This window comes from Salvelinus sp. IW2-2015, unplaced genomic scaffold (assembly GCF_002910315.2).
Source record: "Salvelinus sp. IW2-2015 unplaced genomic scaffold, ASM291031v2 Un_scaffold1391, whole genome shotgun sequence".
Classification (NCBI taxonomy): domain Eukaryota; kingdom Metazoa; phylum Chordata; class Actinopteri; order Salmoniformes; family Salmonidae; genus Salvelinus; species Salvelinus sp. IW2-2015.
Genome location: NW_019942879.1, coordinates 104,840 through 117,914, shown reverse-complemented (window position 1 = coordinate 117,914; position 13,075 = coordinate 104,840). Strand labels below are relative to the sequence as shown.

General features: G+C 43.5%; 2 protein-coding genes across 5 annotated transcripts; both read right to left on the bottom strand.

Moving 5' to 3' along the window:
• Nucleotides 1–478: 478 nt before the first annotated feature.
• Nucleotides 479–4,070, bottom strand: LOC112067757 (mapk-regulated corepressor-interacting protein 1). 4 transcript variants are annotated; one of them, XM_024138109.2, is made up of 5 exons: nucleotides 3,937–4,068; nucleotides 1,981–2,072; nucleotides 1,674–1,792; nucleotides 1,362–1,466; nucleotides 479–1,284 (listed from the first exon to the last, which is right to left on the bottom strand). In XM_024138109.2, exons 2-5 carry the CDS (start codon nucleotides 1,983–1,985, stop codon nucleotides 1,220–1,222), a joined length of 294 nt encoding a protein of 97 aa, XP_023993877.1. In that variant the 5' UTR covers nucleotides 1,986–2,072; nucleotides 3,937–4,068; the 3' UTR covers nucleotides 479–1,219. The 4 variants fall into 4 exon arrangements, with proteins under 4 accessions (XP_023993877.1, XP_023993875.1, XP_070295173.1 ...); XM_024138107.2 differs by lacking the exon at nucleotides 3,937–4,068 and adding an exon at nucleotides 2,728–3,556; XM_070439072.1 differs by lacking the exon at nucleotides 1,981–2,072 and having other exon boundaries at nucleotides 3,937–4,070.
• Nucleotides 4,071–10,374: 6,304 nt separating this feature from the next.
• On the bottom strand, nucleotides 10,375–12,779 carry LOC111981904 (protein phosphatase 1 regulatory subunit 12B). The gene is made up of 3 exons (XM_024013395.3): nucleotides 11,886–12,779; nucleotides 11,357–11,507; nucleotides 10,375–11,066 (listed from the first exon to the last, which is right to left on the bottom strand). The coding sequence occupies exons 1-3, from the start codon at nucleotides 12,418–12,420 to the stop codon at nucleotides 10,946–10,948; spliced, it is 807 nt and encodes a 268-aa protein (XP_023869163.2). The 5' UTR covers nucleotides 12,421–12,779; the 3' UTR covers nucleotides 10,375–10,945.
• Between the last annotated feature and the right edge of the window lie 296 nt (nucleotides 12,780–13,075).

The window sequence follows — 13,075 nt, the reverse complement described above, 5'->3', positions numbered from 1 at the left end:
AAGCAACCTCACAACCGCAGACCACGTGTAACCACGCCAGCCCAGGACCTCAACATCCGGCTTCTTCACCTGCGGGATCGTATGAGGGGGGTGTGGATGGGTTGCTGAGGAGTATTTCTGTAATAAAAGCCCTTTTGTGGGGAAAAACTCAGTGGGTGGGCCTATGGTTGCATTCCTGCCCAGTCATGTGAAATCCATAGATTAGGGCCTAATGAATTCATTTAAATTGACTGATTTCCTTATATGAACTGCATTTAGTAAAATCTTTGAAATTGTTGCAATTATATTTTTGTTCAGTAGCCTATTACACTGTTTTCAGTAACAACGCACAAACAAAACAAAGAGCATGAGACAACAATTTACCATCCTACTGTAGGTTCTGTGACATTTGTACATACATCATTGGGGAGTATATAGGTAAACACACCCAAAAAGTAAATTTAGGTCAGAACATCTATGACCAATGCATTGAGTGAAATATTGTAAAAGTATTTTATTCAATATTTTTTTTCAAGGCTGAGAAGTCAATGTGGCGATGTCTACTTGAAGTCCATTTCAGGGGCATGAATTTACATGAAAAATGTTGGCATTTATCCTAAACAATTTTTGGCTTCCAAAACTCGCCCGTACAATCGGTTTCCATTCCAATATATCTACAATTCAACTATCTTACAAAAAAAGAATGCCAGCCCTTCAGCATTATCCTTTGTAGATTGAAAAGAAAACAGTTTATATTTAAGACTGCAGTCCTTTAAAGTGTCCCATGAAGAATTTGTACACCATCTGTACTTCGGCATCAGGATGTCAGCATATTTCATTGAAACTCTGCATCAGTCCCATTCACATAAAAAAAAGAGTGAAAATGAAAAATTCATGGCTGTAAAACCAAGAACCGGAAGAGAGAATCCCTGGAAATCAAATGCCAGCTTTCTTGCATTCCACGTCAACCAGATGAGAGGTAGGGTAAGAAAATATTGAGCCTGGACAGAGAAAGAGAGGGGGGGGACTGGGGTGGATAAGGAACTCCAAAAATATTGTGGTTGTTAGGACATCAGCCCACTGCTGTTGAATGGGCAGGCTGTTAGTCCGGGTGGGCAGAAAGAGGACTGGCATTCTGGGCAGGAATGGCCAAAAGGTTGACTTCCTGGCTGACAGAGGAGGAGAAAGTTCTCAAGGATAATTGGTGCAGAAAAAAAGCTTTTGACTATAAAGAGAAAGACTAGGACTTCTTGGAGTCCTGTGTGTTGCATTTCTTGAGGTCACTCAGGTCAACTGGTGTGAAAGCTGCAAGAAAGGATAAAAATAACGTTACTGTCTTTGACAAATCTAGTAAATAGCCTGTTTAAATGACAAACACTTACAATTTAAGTTGGGATTTGGGTTCTTTTCCACATACTCCTGTGGTCCACGGTCTTTGCGTTCGCTGCTCTGTGGTGACCGGATGTCTCTGAGCACACACTGCCAGGCTGTAAAGAAGCATACACATGCCAGCTTTCAACCATCTCCTTACATACCACATTCCATCCAAATGGCTCATCTGAGCTCAGTGGTACAGGGGCTCTGTAAGGAGCTTCTTACAGTGGATCATGTTGATGGCCAACATATAAGCCTACTTAGGTGAGAGACTTAAGGGCTAGTCTTAGTAAGATATCGGCCTTCTGAGGCAGACTCACTGTCGTGGATGAAACGCACATTCTCCTCATGTGCTGGAGTGAAGAGCTCCCCGCTGTTCGTAGGAGACCGAGGACTGGAAGTCCGCTTGTAGTTGTTCACCATCCTGGGAGCAGATGAGCTATAAAGCAGCAAAGATACAAAAAAAAAAAAAACAGCAAGAAAGAATGAAAACACAGAACAGACAGGCTGGATAACAGAACATACGTTTTTCTGGCATGCATGCAGTATACCTGATTCTACAAGATACAGCTTGATATACAGTTAGCACACAACACAACCATAACAGGTAAACAACGCTCTTCCAACCTCATTCTGTGTGCAGTCTGTCTCTTGCTCCTTTCTAATGAATAGTTGGGGGGTTAAGAGAATATGAACCTTCTTTATCCTCTGTTGAATAGCTAGTGGCGGAAACAAGGCGTGACATGATTAATTCTAAATAAAGACACCAATCACAAACAATTGAGGAATGTTGACATTTGAAAGCTAGCTAGCTAAAGCAGACTGCAAAATACAGTTACTTAACTATACAGCCAGAAAGCTACATTGGTGGATGCCACACTATCGGCATTAGCTTGCTTATTGATGTTAGTTATGCTTCAATGTTTACATGTTTGTATCTGACACTTAACGTTACACAAGCGAGCTAGCTAACGTTAGCTAAGACAGCTAACAAGAAATTATACTTGCCAACTCATATTGACCAGCGACTCGTAAAATATAAAGCACCTAGCTTGCTAACTAACGTGACCCAATATCGTATATTTTAAATTGACATTTTTGTTGGTTAGAAATGATCTTGCGGTTGAAGTAGTGGCTGACAGATAAAGGATAACGTTAGCTAACTAGCAAGCTAACGTTAGCATATTCGGTACCATAACGTTAGCTATCTAGCGAATGTTTGCTACACGTTATCAACATCTACTATTATTAGTTAAGCCATTTAACTTTATCTAGCTGAATATATCCAGACAATAGTACAAATTAAATGTTTCCAACAGCAGTGGAATATTAATTAATAACGCTATAGCTAGCTTGGAATAATCCAAAAATTACCAAAGAAGAAGGTTTAGATCCAGCTTCCTTTCGCTTTCTTTATTCAGCCAACAAGATGTAACTAGCGTTAGCTAGCTAGGCCTCCCGTCGGCTAAAACGGTTGCCAATACCAACCAATCATTTCTGGGCAAGTAATTTAAAACGGAAGTCAACAAAACTTAATAGGTTTGTTGGTTCAAAATAATGTTCAAATCCCAAAAGAATGCCTTCTCCCCAACATTTACCCTCTCTGCTCGAGTCTTTTTGGTACTTGTTTAAATAAAACAGACCATGGACCAGCTTGCGAAGAAGTTAGAAAAAGCATTGGCTAAAAATACCCTTACCCGAGTTTATAGGCCCTAAAAAAATGCACTCTAGCAATTAAAAATCATCATCATCATAATGCACCCTAGTTATTAAAAATATCACCAAGCCCTAGTCAGACCATTACTGTTCCAGCTGGCTTATAGGCGTTATTCGGTAGGTAATGTTAAGTGTAGCACAGATAATTTTCGACCAACTTGACGATGCATCCTCAGTTCCTGACTTGGAAGAACGCATTTCATCTAAATGTCCATGTCTAGTTGCAGGGGGGTTCGTTTGAATTTAGAAATTGCTCCAATATTAAATTATATATATTTTTTTGGCTACATGAAGTAATCAAAAAAAATGTGTATCACCACCATATTGTCTGTTTAAAATATATTCTCATTGATTGAGAAAGGTGTTGCTTTCTTCTTCTTCTTCGTGTGGTTTTCCGGCAGACTAGACACTTTTTTGCGTATTGCTGCCTTTCACAGTTTGGAAAGTGCATTGCACATTTGTTCACAATAAAAGGAAACTGAAACGCCATGTAACCCTATATTACCCCTGTAGTGGCCTACTACTCAAATCAAATATTATTTGTCACATGCTTCGTAGACTAAGTGACATGCTTACTTATGGGTCCTTTTCCAACAATGAAGAGTTAACGATAACAAGTAAAAAATAACATGGCTATATAGCGCCCCTCACCATTTCCCTGTTTGACTGCTTGGTTTTATGGGTATTATGACACCTCCACTGTGGGGCTCTAAGCAGTGTTGCCCAATTTAGCGACGTTGTCGCTATATTTAGCGAGTATTCAGACCCCTCTAGCGACACATTTTCAAAAAAGCGACTAGCGACAAATCTAGAGACTTTTTCTGGTGTTATTGGAGACTCTGACGTAAAAGCACGTATCGTTCTTACTCTTCTCAACGAGCAGCGGGTGCTGCCGTGGGTCCCGCCGCGGGTCTCACCCCTGTCCCAAAGCACTCAGGCGGCCCAGTCCTCGCGCAGCAGTCCCTCCCAGCTGCAGTCAGAGCAGGAGATGTTCACCCCTCTGCATCCATACTGCAAATGAATCGCGCGTGCGGGAAGCCGCCGCTGGCTGATCCAGCCGTGAATGTAAATGTAAAAAACGAAACAATTTTTTTAAATAAAAATAAATAAAACTAAGTGTCTCTTTTGGGTCACTTTTGCCAGTCCCAAGCCCAGATAAAGAAGGAGGGTTGGAATTGTGACATAAAAAAAAAAGAATCACAGAAGAAAGTTCATTTGTAGTTCTTAACATATTTAGGGTGTTTTTTACTCACTTTTTGTCTCTTTAACTTGCGTGTCGTGATCGCGTTTGGTGTAGAGTGACAAAATAAATTTATGCACGATAGCGCACACGCGCAGCCGGTTTGGGTTTCGTGTTAGCCAAATATATTTAAACTCACTTTTTCACAATTCCTGACATTTAATCCTAGTAAAAATTCCCTGTCTTGGGTCAGTTAAGATCACCACTTATTTTAAGAATGTGAAATGTAAGAATAATAGTAGAGATAAGGATTTATTTCAGCTTTTATTTCTTTCATCACATTCCCAGTGGGTCAGAAGTTAACATACATCAATTAGTATTTGGTAACATTGCCTTTAAATTGTTTAACTTGGGTCAAATGTTTCAGGTAGCCTTCCACAAGCTTTCCACAATAAGTTGGGTGAATTTTGGCCGATTCCTCCTGACAGAGCTGGTGTAACCGAGTCAGGTTTGTAGGCCTCCTTGCTCACGCACGTTTTTTTCAGTTCTGCCCACAAATTTTCTATGGGTTTGAGGTCAGGGCTTTGTGATGGCCACTCCAATACCTTGACTTTGTTGTCCTTAAGCCATTTTGCCACAACTTTGGAAGTATGCTTGGGGTCAATGTCCAGTTGGAAGACCCATTTGCGACCAAGCTTTAACTTCCTGAGTGATGTCTTGAGATGTTGCTTCAATATATATCCACATAATTTTCCTCCCTCATGATGCCATCTATTTTGTAAAGTGCATCATGCCCTCCTGCAGCAAAGCACCCCCACAACATGATGCTGCCACCCCCGTACTTCACGGTTGGGATGGTGTTCTTCGGCTTGCAAGCCTCCCCCTTTTTCCTCCAAACATAACGATGGTCATTATGGCCAAACAGTTCTATTTTTGTTTCATCAGAACATAGGACATTTCTCCAAAAAGTACAATCTTTGTCCCCATGTGCAGTTGCAAACCGTAGTCTGGCTTTTTTATGGCGATTTTGGAGCAGTGGCTTCTTCCTTGCTGAGCAGCCTTTCAGGTTATGTCGATATAGGACTCATTTTACTGTGGATATAGATACTTTTGTACCGGTTTCCTCCAGCATCTTCACAGGGTCCTTTGCTGTTGTTCTGGGATTGATTTGCACTTTTCGCACCAAAGTACATTCATCTCTAGAAGACAGTTTATACTTGCGTACTATTGTTTGTACAGATGAACGTGGTACCTTAAGGCATTTGGAAATTGCTCCCAAGGATGAACCAGACTTGTGGAGGTCTACAATATTTTTTGTGAGGTCTTGGCTGATATCTTTAGATTTTGTGGAGTGATTGAAAAACGAGTTATAATGACTCCAACCTAAGTAAGTGTATGTAAACTTCAGACTTCAACTGTATGTACTGTACATATAAGTAGGGGTAAAGTGACTAGGCAACAGGATAGATAATAGACTGTAGTAGCATCGCATGTGGCATAGGAGGTTGGTTCATAATAATGTCAGAAACTGAGAAAATTGAATGGCATCAAACATATGGAAACTATGTGTTTAATGTATTTGATACTATTCCTCTGATTCCGCTCCAACCATTACCACGAGACCGTCCTCCCCAATTAAGGTACGACCAACCTCTTGTGGTTCGCGGTAAGTGTGAAAGTGAGTGTGTGGCGTCAGTATGCATGTGTGTGCATGTTGTGTGTGTGTGTGCGTATGTAGTGTCTATGTGTTGGGGTGTCAGTGTGAGTGTGTGTGTAAAGTCTGTGCAAGAGAGTTAGTGCATAAAAGGATCAATGCAGGTAGTCAAGGTAGCCATTTGATTAGCTATTTAGCAGTCATTTAGAAGTCTTATGGCTTGGGGTAGAAGCTGTTCATGGTCTTGTTGGTTCCAGACTTGGTGCATTGGTACCGATTGTCAGCTTGGGTGGCTGGAGAGTTAGAAAATGTTTGGTGCCTTCCTCTGACACCGCCTCATATGACAGGAAGCTCTCAGCCCCAGTGATGTACTGGGCTGTACGCACTACCTTCTGTAAAACCTTGCGGTCGGATGCCAAGCAATTGTCATACCAAGCGTTGATGCAGCCAGTCAAGATGGTCTCGATGGTGCATCTGTCAAACTTTTTAAAGATCTGAGGGCCCATGCCAAATATTTTCAGCCTCCTGAGAGGGAAGAGGCGTTGTCTTGCCCTCTTCACGACTGTGTTGGTGTATTTGGACCATGATAGATCTTTAGTTTTGTGGACACCGAGGAACTTGAAGCTCTCAATCCGCTCCACTACAGCCCCATCGATGTGAATGGGGGCGTGCTCGGCCCTCCGTTTTTGTAGTACACGATCAGCTCCTTTTTCTTACTGACGTTGAGGGAGAGGTTCTTGTCCTGCCAGGTCTCTGACCTCCTCCCTATAGGCTCCCTATCATCATCGTCAGTGATCAGGCCTACCACAGTCGTGTCATCTGCAGTCGTGGGTGAACAGGGAGTACAGGAAGGGACAAAGCACGCACCCCTGAGGGGCCCCCGTGTTGAGGGTCAGCGTGGCGGATGTGTTGTTGCCTACCCTCACCATCTGGGGACGGCCTGTCAGGAAGTCCAGGATTCAGTTGCAGAGGGAGGTGTTCAGTCCCAGGGACGTTAGCTTAGTGATGAGCTTCAAGGGCTCTATGGTGTTGAACGCTGAGCTGAAGTCAATAAACAGCATTCTCACATTGGTGTTCCTTTTGTCCAAGTTGGAAAGGGCAGTGTGGAGTGCAATAGAATTACATCATCTATGAATCTGTTGGGGCTGTATGCGAAATGCAGTGGGTCCACGGTTTCTGCGAGGATAGTGTTGATGTGAGCTATGACCAGCCTTCCAAAGCATTTCATGGCTACAGTTGTGAGTGCTACGGGGCGATAGTCATTTAAACAGGCTATCTTGGCGTTCTTGGGCACAGGGACTATGGTGGTCTGCTTGAAACATGTAGGTATTACAGACTGGGTTAGGGAGAGGTTGAAAATGTCAGTGAAGACACTTGCCACCTGATCAGCGCATGCTCTGAGTACGCATCCTGGTAATCCGTCTGGCCCTGTGAATTTTAACCTGTTTAAAGGTCTTACTCACATCGGCTACGGAGAGCGTGATCCCACAGTCATCCGGAACAGCTGGTGGTCTCATGCATGTTTCAGTGTTGCTTGCCTCAAAGCGAGCATAGAAGATATTTAGCTCGTCGGGTAGGCTCGTGTCAATGGACAGCTCGCAGCTGGGTTTCCCTTTGTAATCCGTGATAGTTTGCAAGCCCTGCCACATCTGCCGAGCATCAGAGCTGCTGTAGTAGGATTCGATCTTAGTCCTTTATTGATGCTTTGCCTGTTTGATGGTTAGTCAGAGCGCGTACGGGTTAGTGTGCCACTCCTTGAAAGGGGCAGCTCTGGCCTTTAGCTTAGTGTGGATGTTGTCTGTAATCCATGGCTTCTGGTTGGGATATGTACGTACGCAAGCCCTGTCACATACGACTAGCGTCAGAGCCGGAGTAGTAGGATTCGATCTTAGTCTTTTATTGATGCTTTGCCTGTTTGATGGTTCGTCGGAGGGCATCCTGGTTATGGTCCCACTCCTTGAAAGTGGCAGCTCTAGCCTTTAGCTCAGTGCGGATGTTGCCTGTAATTCATGACTTCTGGTTGGGATATGTACGTACGGTTACTGTGGGGACGACGTCGTCGATGCACTTATTAATGAAGCCATTGACTGATGTGGTAAAACTCCACAATTTCATGAATCCAATAACATATTCCAGTCAGGTGATGTCATTTTTTTTGCCCTCTAGTTGCACAGGTGACATGCTGGTAGAAATGAAGTAAAACAGATTTCAGTTTTCCTGCATTAAAATCACGGCCAGTAGGAGCGCTGCCTCTGGATGAGCTATTTCTTGTTGGCTTATGGTCCTATATAGCTCGTTGAGTGCGTTCTTAGTGCCAGCATCGGTTTGTGGTAGTAAATAAAATCCTCACAGGGATCCTCTCAGGCTCCCTCACACTTTGCCCATCAACCTCTACTCTCTACTTTCCTTACTGTCTCAGCATATGACACTTTCTCCACTGATCTCACCCTGGAAACTTCAATCTGTCTCACTTGCACAGGACATGTCTGATCCTAGCAACATGGCCACCCCACAATTGAAACACTCCCCCAGCCCACTCCCACATACACACTTCTCACATTTAGTTATCTCCCTCCTACATACTGCTGCAACATGACCTTTGCACCTGAAACACCATAGTGGGTTCGGAAACAAAAGCTCTCAACCGGAAAATGTATATACCCTAGCATGACTTTATCCGGCAAACACTCTAGTCTGCGCCGCACTAAACAACGTATGTCACAAACACCGGGGACCCCCAACTTCAGTTGATCCACTCAACCCCACCCCAGTTATCACTCCTGTCAGCGGCGGTCTGCTCCGGAGATCAAAGCAGGACATTGCTTTCGTCCCAAGACTAGAAATGCGCAACGACCTTTCCCTCTGAGCAGCAGACACACAAAAAAGCAACACAAGTCCATCTCTGGATACTTTGACCGAATTGACAGAACCACACTCCTTCACCCAGCCTGATAGCACAAACGGATCGGCCAAAAGGCATGGATCCACTTTCTCCATGAATCGTACTCCCACTGGGCCAGAGTCATCTCATGCATTTTCCTGATCATTGGGGTGAGGCTTGGAAGCCTTCACTTCACCTGACGACGCAGGTTCATTCTCCTCACTTTTGTCAGGATCAATTTCAAGTTCATTATCCGTCGACTGCTCAGGATCTTCAGGTGCGTAACATGCATTTTTCTCTACTGTACTGTACTCTACTCTACTGTCTTTCTCTACTGTTCTTTCTGCCTCGCTTCCTCTCGCCATCCATCCTCTTGCTCGCCCAGTCCTCCGACAAAGGTGTGTTACCGTGTTCAAACTTCTTCTTCATGTGGTTTTCCAGCAGAGTAGACGCTGTGTTGTGTATTGCTGCCTTTCGCAGGTCGGAGTGCAAATTGCACATTTTGGTCACAAACAAAAAAGGGAAATGTGAAAATCTTAAATTGCACCACCATCTAAACCTGCACCTATGCACTATCCCCAAAAACCCACCACCCCATCTGACTACTTTGACCCTAAACAAAATACATGTTTTCTCATTGGAAGAAACATGATGGAATTTTGTCATTAAAATTGTATGCTTGTATTATTATATACCTGTGTAATTGCATCATTCAAGTCACGAGTGTGTCCCGAAGTCGATGGGCTTATTTGGTCCCCTCTCCACTTTTGAAGTCACCCTCTGAATTTTTATCAGTAACACGTAAAATTAAGGGCCCTACAAATGAGTTAGTTGGTAGGGGCGAGGGCCTGGTTTGGGATTCACTGTACGACTTGAGGGTCGTTCAAGTGAAACTTCCAAGTCAGAACTCCACACTTCAGAGATCTCTGACAGCATGTGAACACCACACTAAGCCGAAACATAAACCTCAGGTTGATATGAAATTATGATGTGAATTAGCAGCTCGTTACCTTTTTCCTCTAGGTGATCCTTATCATAACCTATAATAGGCTACGTAGATTTTTCCATCAAGGGTCAATCAGTGAGATAGAAAAGAATTGCGTCCTCACCAATTAATTTCATCAATATTTATAAAAAGCACCTTTATTTATGAAAATATTTTGTAAAAAAATAAGACTTTCATTGGTGAAATTCATTAGATTAGTTGAAATGGGCAGAATACCACTTACACTTTCATCAACACTGTTAACTATTTCAGAAAATAACAACTGCCAAGGATAATAGTAAAAATGCCAATACAGCAGCACCAGTGCATGTATGGCATAGTAGCTATTTTCCAATGATCTCTGGCCTACCAAATGAAATGTAATTTTTGATGTGAATTGTTATTGACGCCCTCTCTCTGCACAGCAGAGAGGATACACACAACTTTTCCCAAGCCATAAACATACAGGCTAAATGCAGAGAACAATGCCAAATACAGTCTGTACTCTGTCTGTATTTTGGAAGCAGTGAGTTGAAAATAGTCTCTGCCCATATGCAGGAACTCTCCTCAATGCTGCGTAGTTTTGTGGAAAATTCAAGCAATGGACAGTCAGATTTTTACAAGATTGATCACAGAATTGGGCTGGATGATCTCATTGGGTAATCAGAATGAAGACATACCCTATTGATTCATTACACAGATTAAATAACACCTGTTTACTGTGTTGTGTCACACTGTATTTTTTGGTATGTGGTGCTACATGATCTGGGAAACTGAAAGATGCTGGTGCTATGAACAGCCTGATATGCTGTTTGTGACAACTAGTGACAAGACTGGTTTGCATGTTTTTGTGGAAAAGCACCAAACAAAAATTAGCCAACTTCTTTTAAGCAAAGAATGAAAAAGTTACAAAAAATAATAACCTTTACAAAGCATTGTCCAACTTGATATACAAAACCTCTCCAAAAAGCATTGTGAGTCACAATTATGCATTTAGCAAAGAATAGGCTACAGGTGCTCTGTAGCAGGAAAAGTGGCCTGGTCCCTTGTCCCAGTCTTTCTCCTTCTCTCTGGCTGGGCTTTTCCATTCCAAGAAGCTAGTCTCAGGACCAGGGTACACTATCCATCTGTCCACATCAAGCTCCTTCAGGTCCTGTTCTATAGGTGGCCAGTGAGTTACACACAGCCTGCCTCAAATAGATTGACCAGCTCCTTACAGTCTGGGTCAATGAGGTCCGCTGGCTTCTCCCCGTTCTCGTTCTCTGCAAATGCACTGGCACCAAGAGAGAGCAGGTAGCTAAGGAGGAACAAAATACAGTGTTGTTCAGCACAAGTCACATTCACACAAGGCATCTTCATTGTCTATATTCACACTGGCTATGAAATGCTGCATGTCTGGTTCAATCAGGTCACCGAGGTCAGTATGGTTAGCAAATCACTACCTGCCTTTTGTCAGAAGAGTTATTTCTCAAAGAGGCAGCAATGTTGCATGATAGATCAATTGAATGTTTTGTTTTGTGGTCTCCGTACTGTAGGGAAATATTTCTGTGGACGTTTTATGAGTTTGTGTTTCATTTGTACACCAACCCGGCGATTTCGGGGAAGCCATCACTGCAGGCCATGTGCAGCGGCGTCCAGCCGTCCTCATCTCTCTGGTGGACATCAGCTCCATATTTCACCAGCAGCTTCACGCAATCCAGGTTCCCTGTGAGTACGGCCTCATGGAGTGCTGCCATACCTGTACACAGAGCACCATACATGGGCACAGTCAGAAGAGGGCTCAGCTGCACTGTACATACCCTTACACTGCTTTTCTGTCATTTAAACCCCTGCTTTTAACTTCTGAACTTTTCTGAACTTTCACTATGCATTTGTCAAACAATTATTTAGAGCATTTATTCTTTGACTGGTTAAGAATATAAATAAATATTTGAGACCCATTAACTTCTCAGTAGTTTCATATTTGTCAACACAATATCACTCCGAAAAATAAGCTGTTGTAGTTRGTGACTATATTTCCATGCAGACAGTTGTAGGTGCCTTTGCCTGCTGTGGTAACTCCTGTCAATCTCTCAACACYTTTCCTCTGTCTTTATGTATTTGTAGATTCACTCACCAGATGGGAAGAGGGTATGCAGACGTACTTTCTTCGCTCTCATAAAGCGTCCAATCTGCTCCATCTCACCATGTCGGACAAGGTCCTGGAAGATAATGTCATTGGAGAAGTGTACAGCCCGGACTGGCTTGAGTGGTAGAGGTGCAGGAGTCTGCTGTGCAGGAGTCTGCTGTGCAGGTATGTGTGCTGTGCGACATGTAGCAGCACTGTAGCGTGTTCCTTTGCTGTACGAAGGGGTGTAACTGGAACTGCTTTTGTGTGTAGGTGTGTAAAGTGATGTGGAGTAGCTTGTGGGGGTGTAGTGAGTTGAGCTGTACTTTGTTTGGGTATATGAAGTGGGTGTGTATTTGGTGGGGGTGTAGTGCGTAGGTGTGTAATTGGTGGGGGTGTAGTGCGTAGGTGTGTAATTGCTGGGGGTGTARTGCGTAGGTGTGTAATTGGTGGGGGTGTAGTGTGTTGGTGTGTATGTCATTGGTGTGTACTGACTATATCGCGTGGTGTACGATGACACTGGTAGCTGGTAGCTATACTTCATCCCTGCAGTCAACACGGTTCTTCCTCCCCCTATGCGCTCAGCCCAGGAGGAGGGGTGGGAGAAATCCAAGAAAACTTTGCAATCCAGTCAGGGGAAACAAATTCCTTTGTCCTTTTCACGCTTATCGTCCTTGACTTTTCTCACTTCCTTCTGATCCTTGAGTTTCCAACCAGAGTAGCACGGCTACTCTCTCTGCAGAGTACCAAAACTTTCCCAAAGTCAATTCTCACTGGCCAAACTTCCTCTTTTTATGTCTTTCTTTCCTTCTGGTTCTCCGGATTTCTCCCTCATGCCTCCTGTCTTATTTCTCCCGTCCTTTTGTATGTCACTACAGTATCCTCTGGCTTTGTACAGGCTGGTGGTCTGATGGAGCAGGTGGGAGAGGGTCCCTATATACACTCTGGAGGGCTATTTTGGGGCCCGTCATCCCTCATATCGAGTGACTTTAGCTTGGGACGGAGTGGTCTCTGCCAGGCCAGGCTCCTCCCACTATGCGGTCACATGACCCCTGACACGGCCTCCACCCCTAACTCCATAGCACAAACACATTGGGGTCTTTATGAACTTGCCCAACATGTCTAATACCACATCACATCAAAATGTCCATGATCAACATCAGCAGAGGAACAAACTGTCATTAACAGTTGAGGGAAAT

Coding starts and splice junctions, on each gene's coding strand:
- LOC112067757 (XM_024138109.2), bottom strand. Junction 1,467..1,673: donor TGTGCGTTTCATCCACGACA/GTGAGTCTGCCT, acceptor GCTTCTTTACAG/CCTGGCAGTGTGTGCTCAGA. Junction 1,285..1,361: donor CCCAAATCCCAACTTAAATT/GTAAGTGTTTGT, acceptor CCTTTCTTGCAG/CTTTCACACCAGTTGACCTG.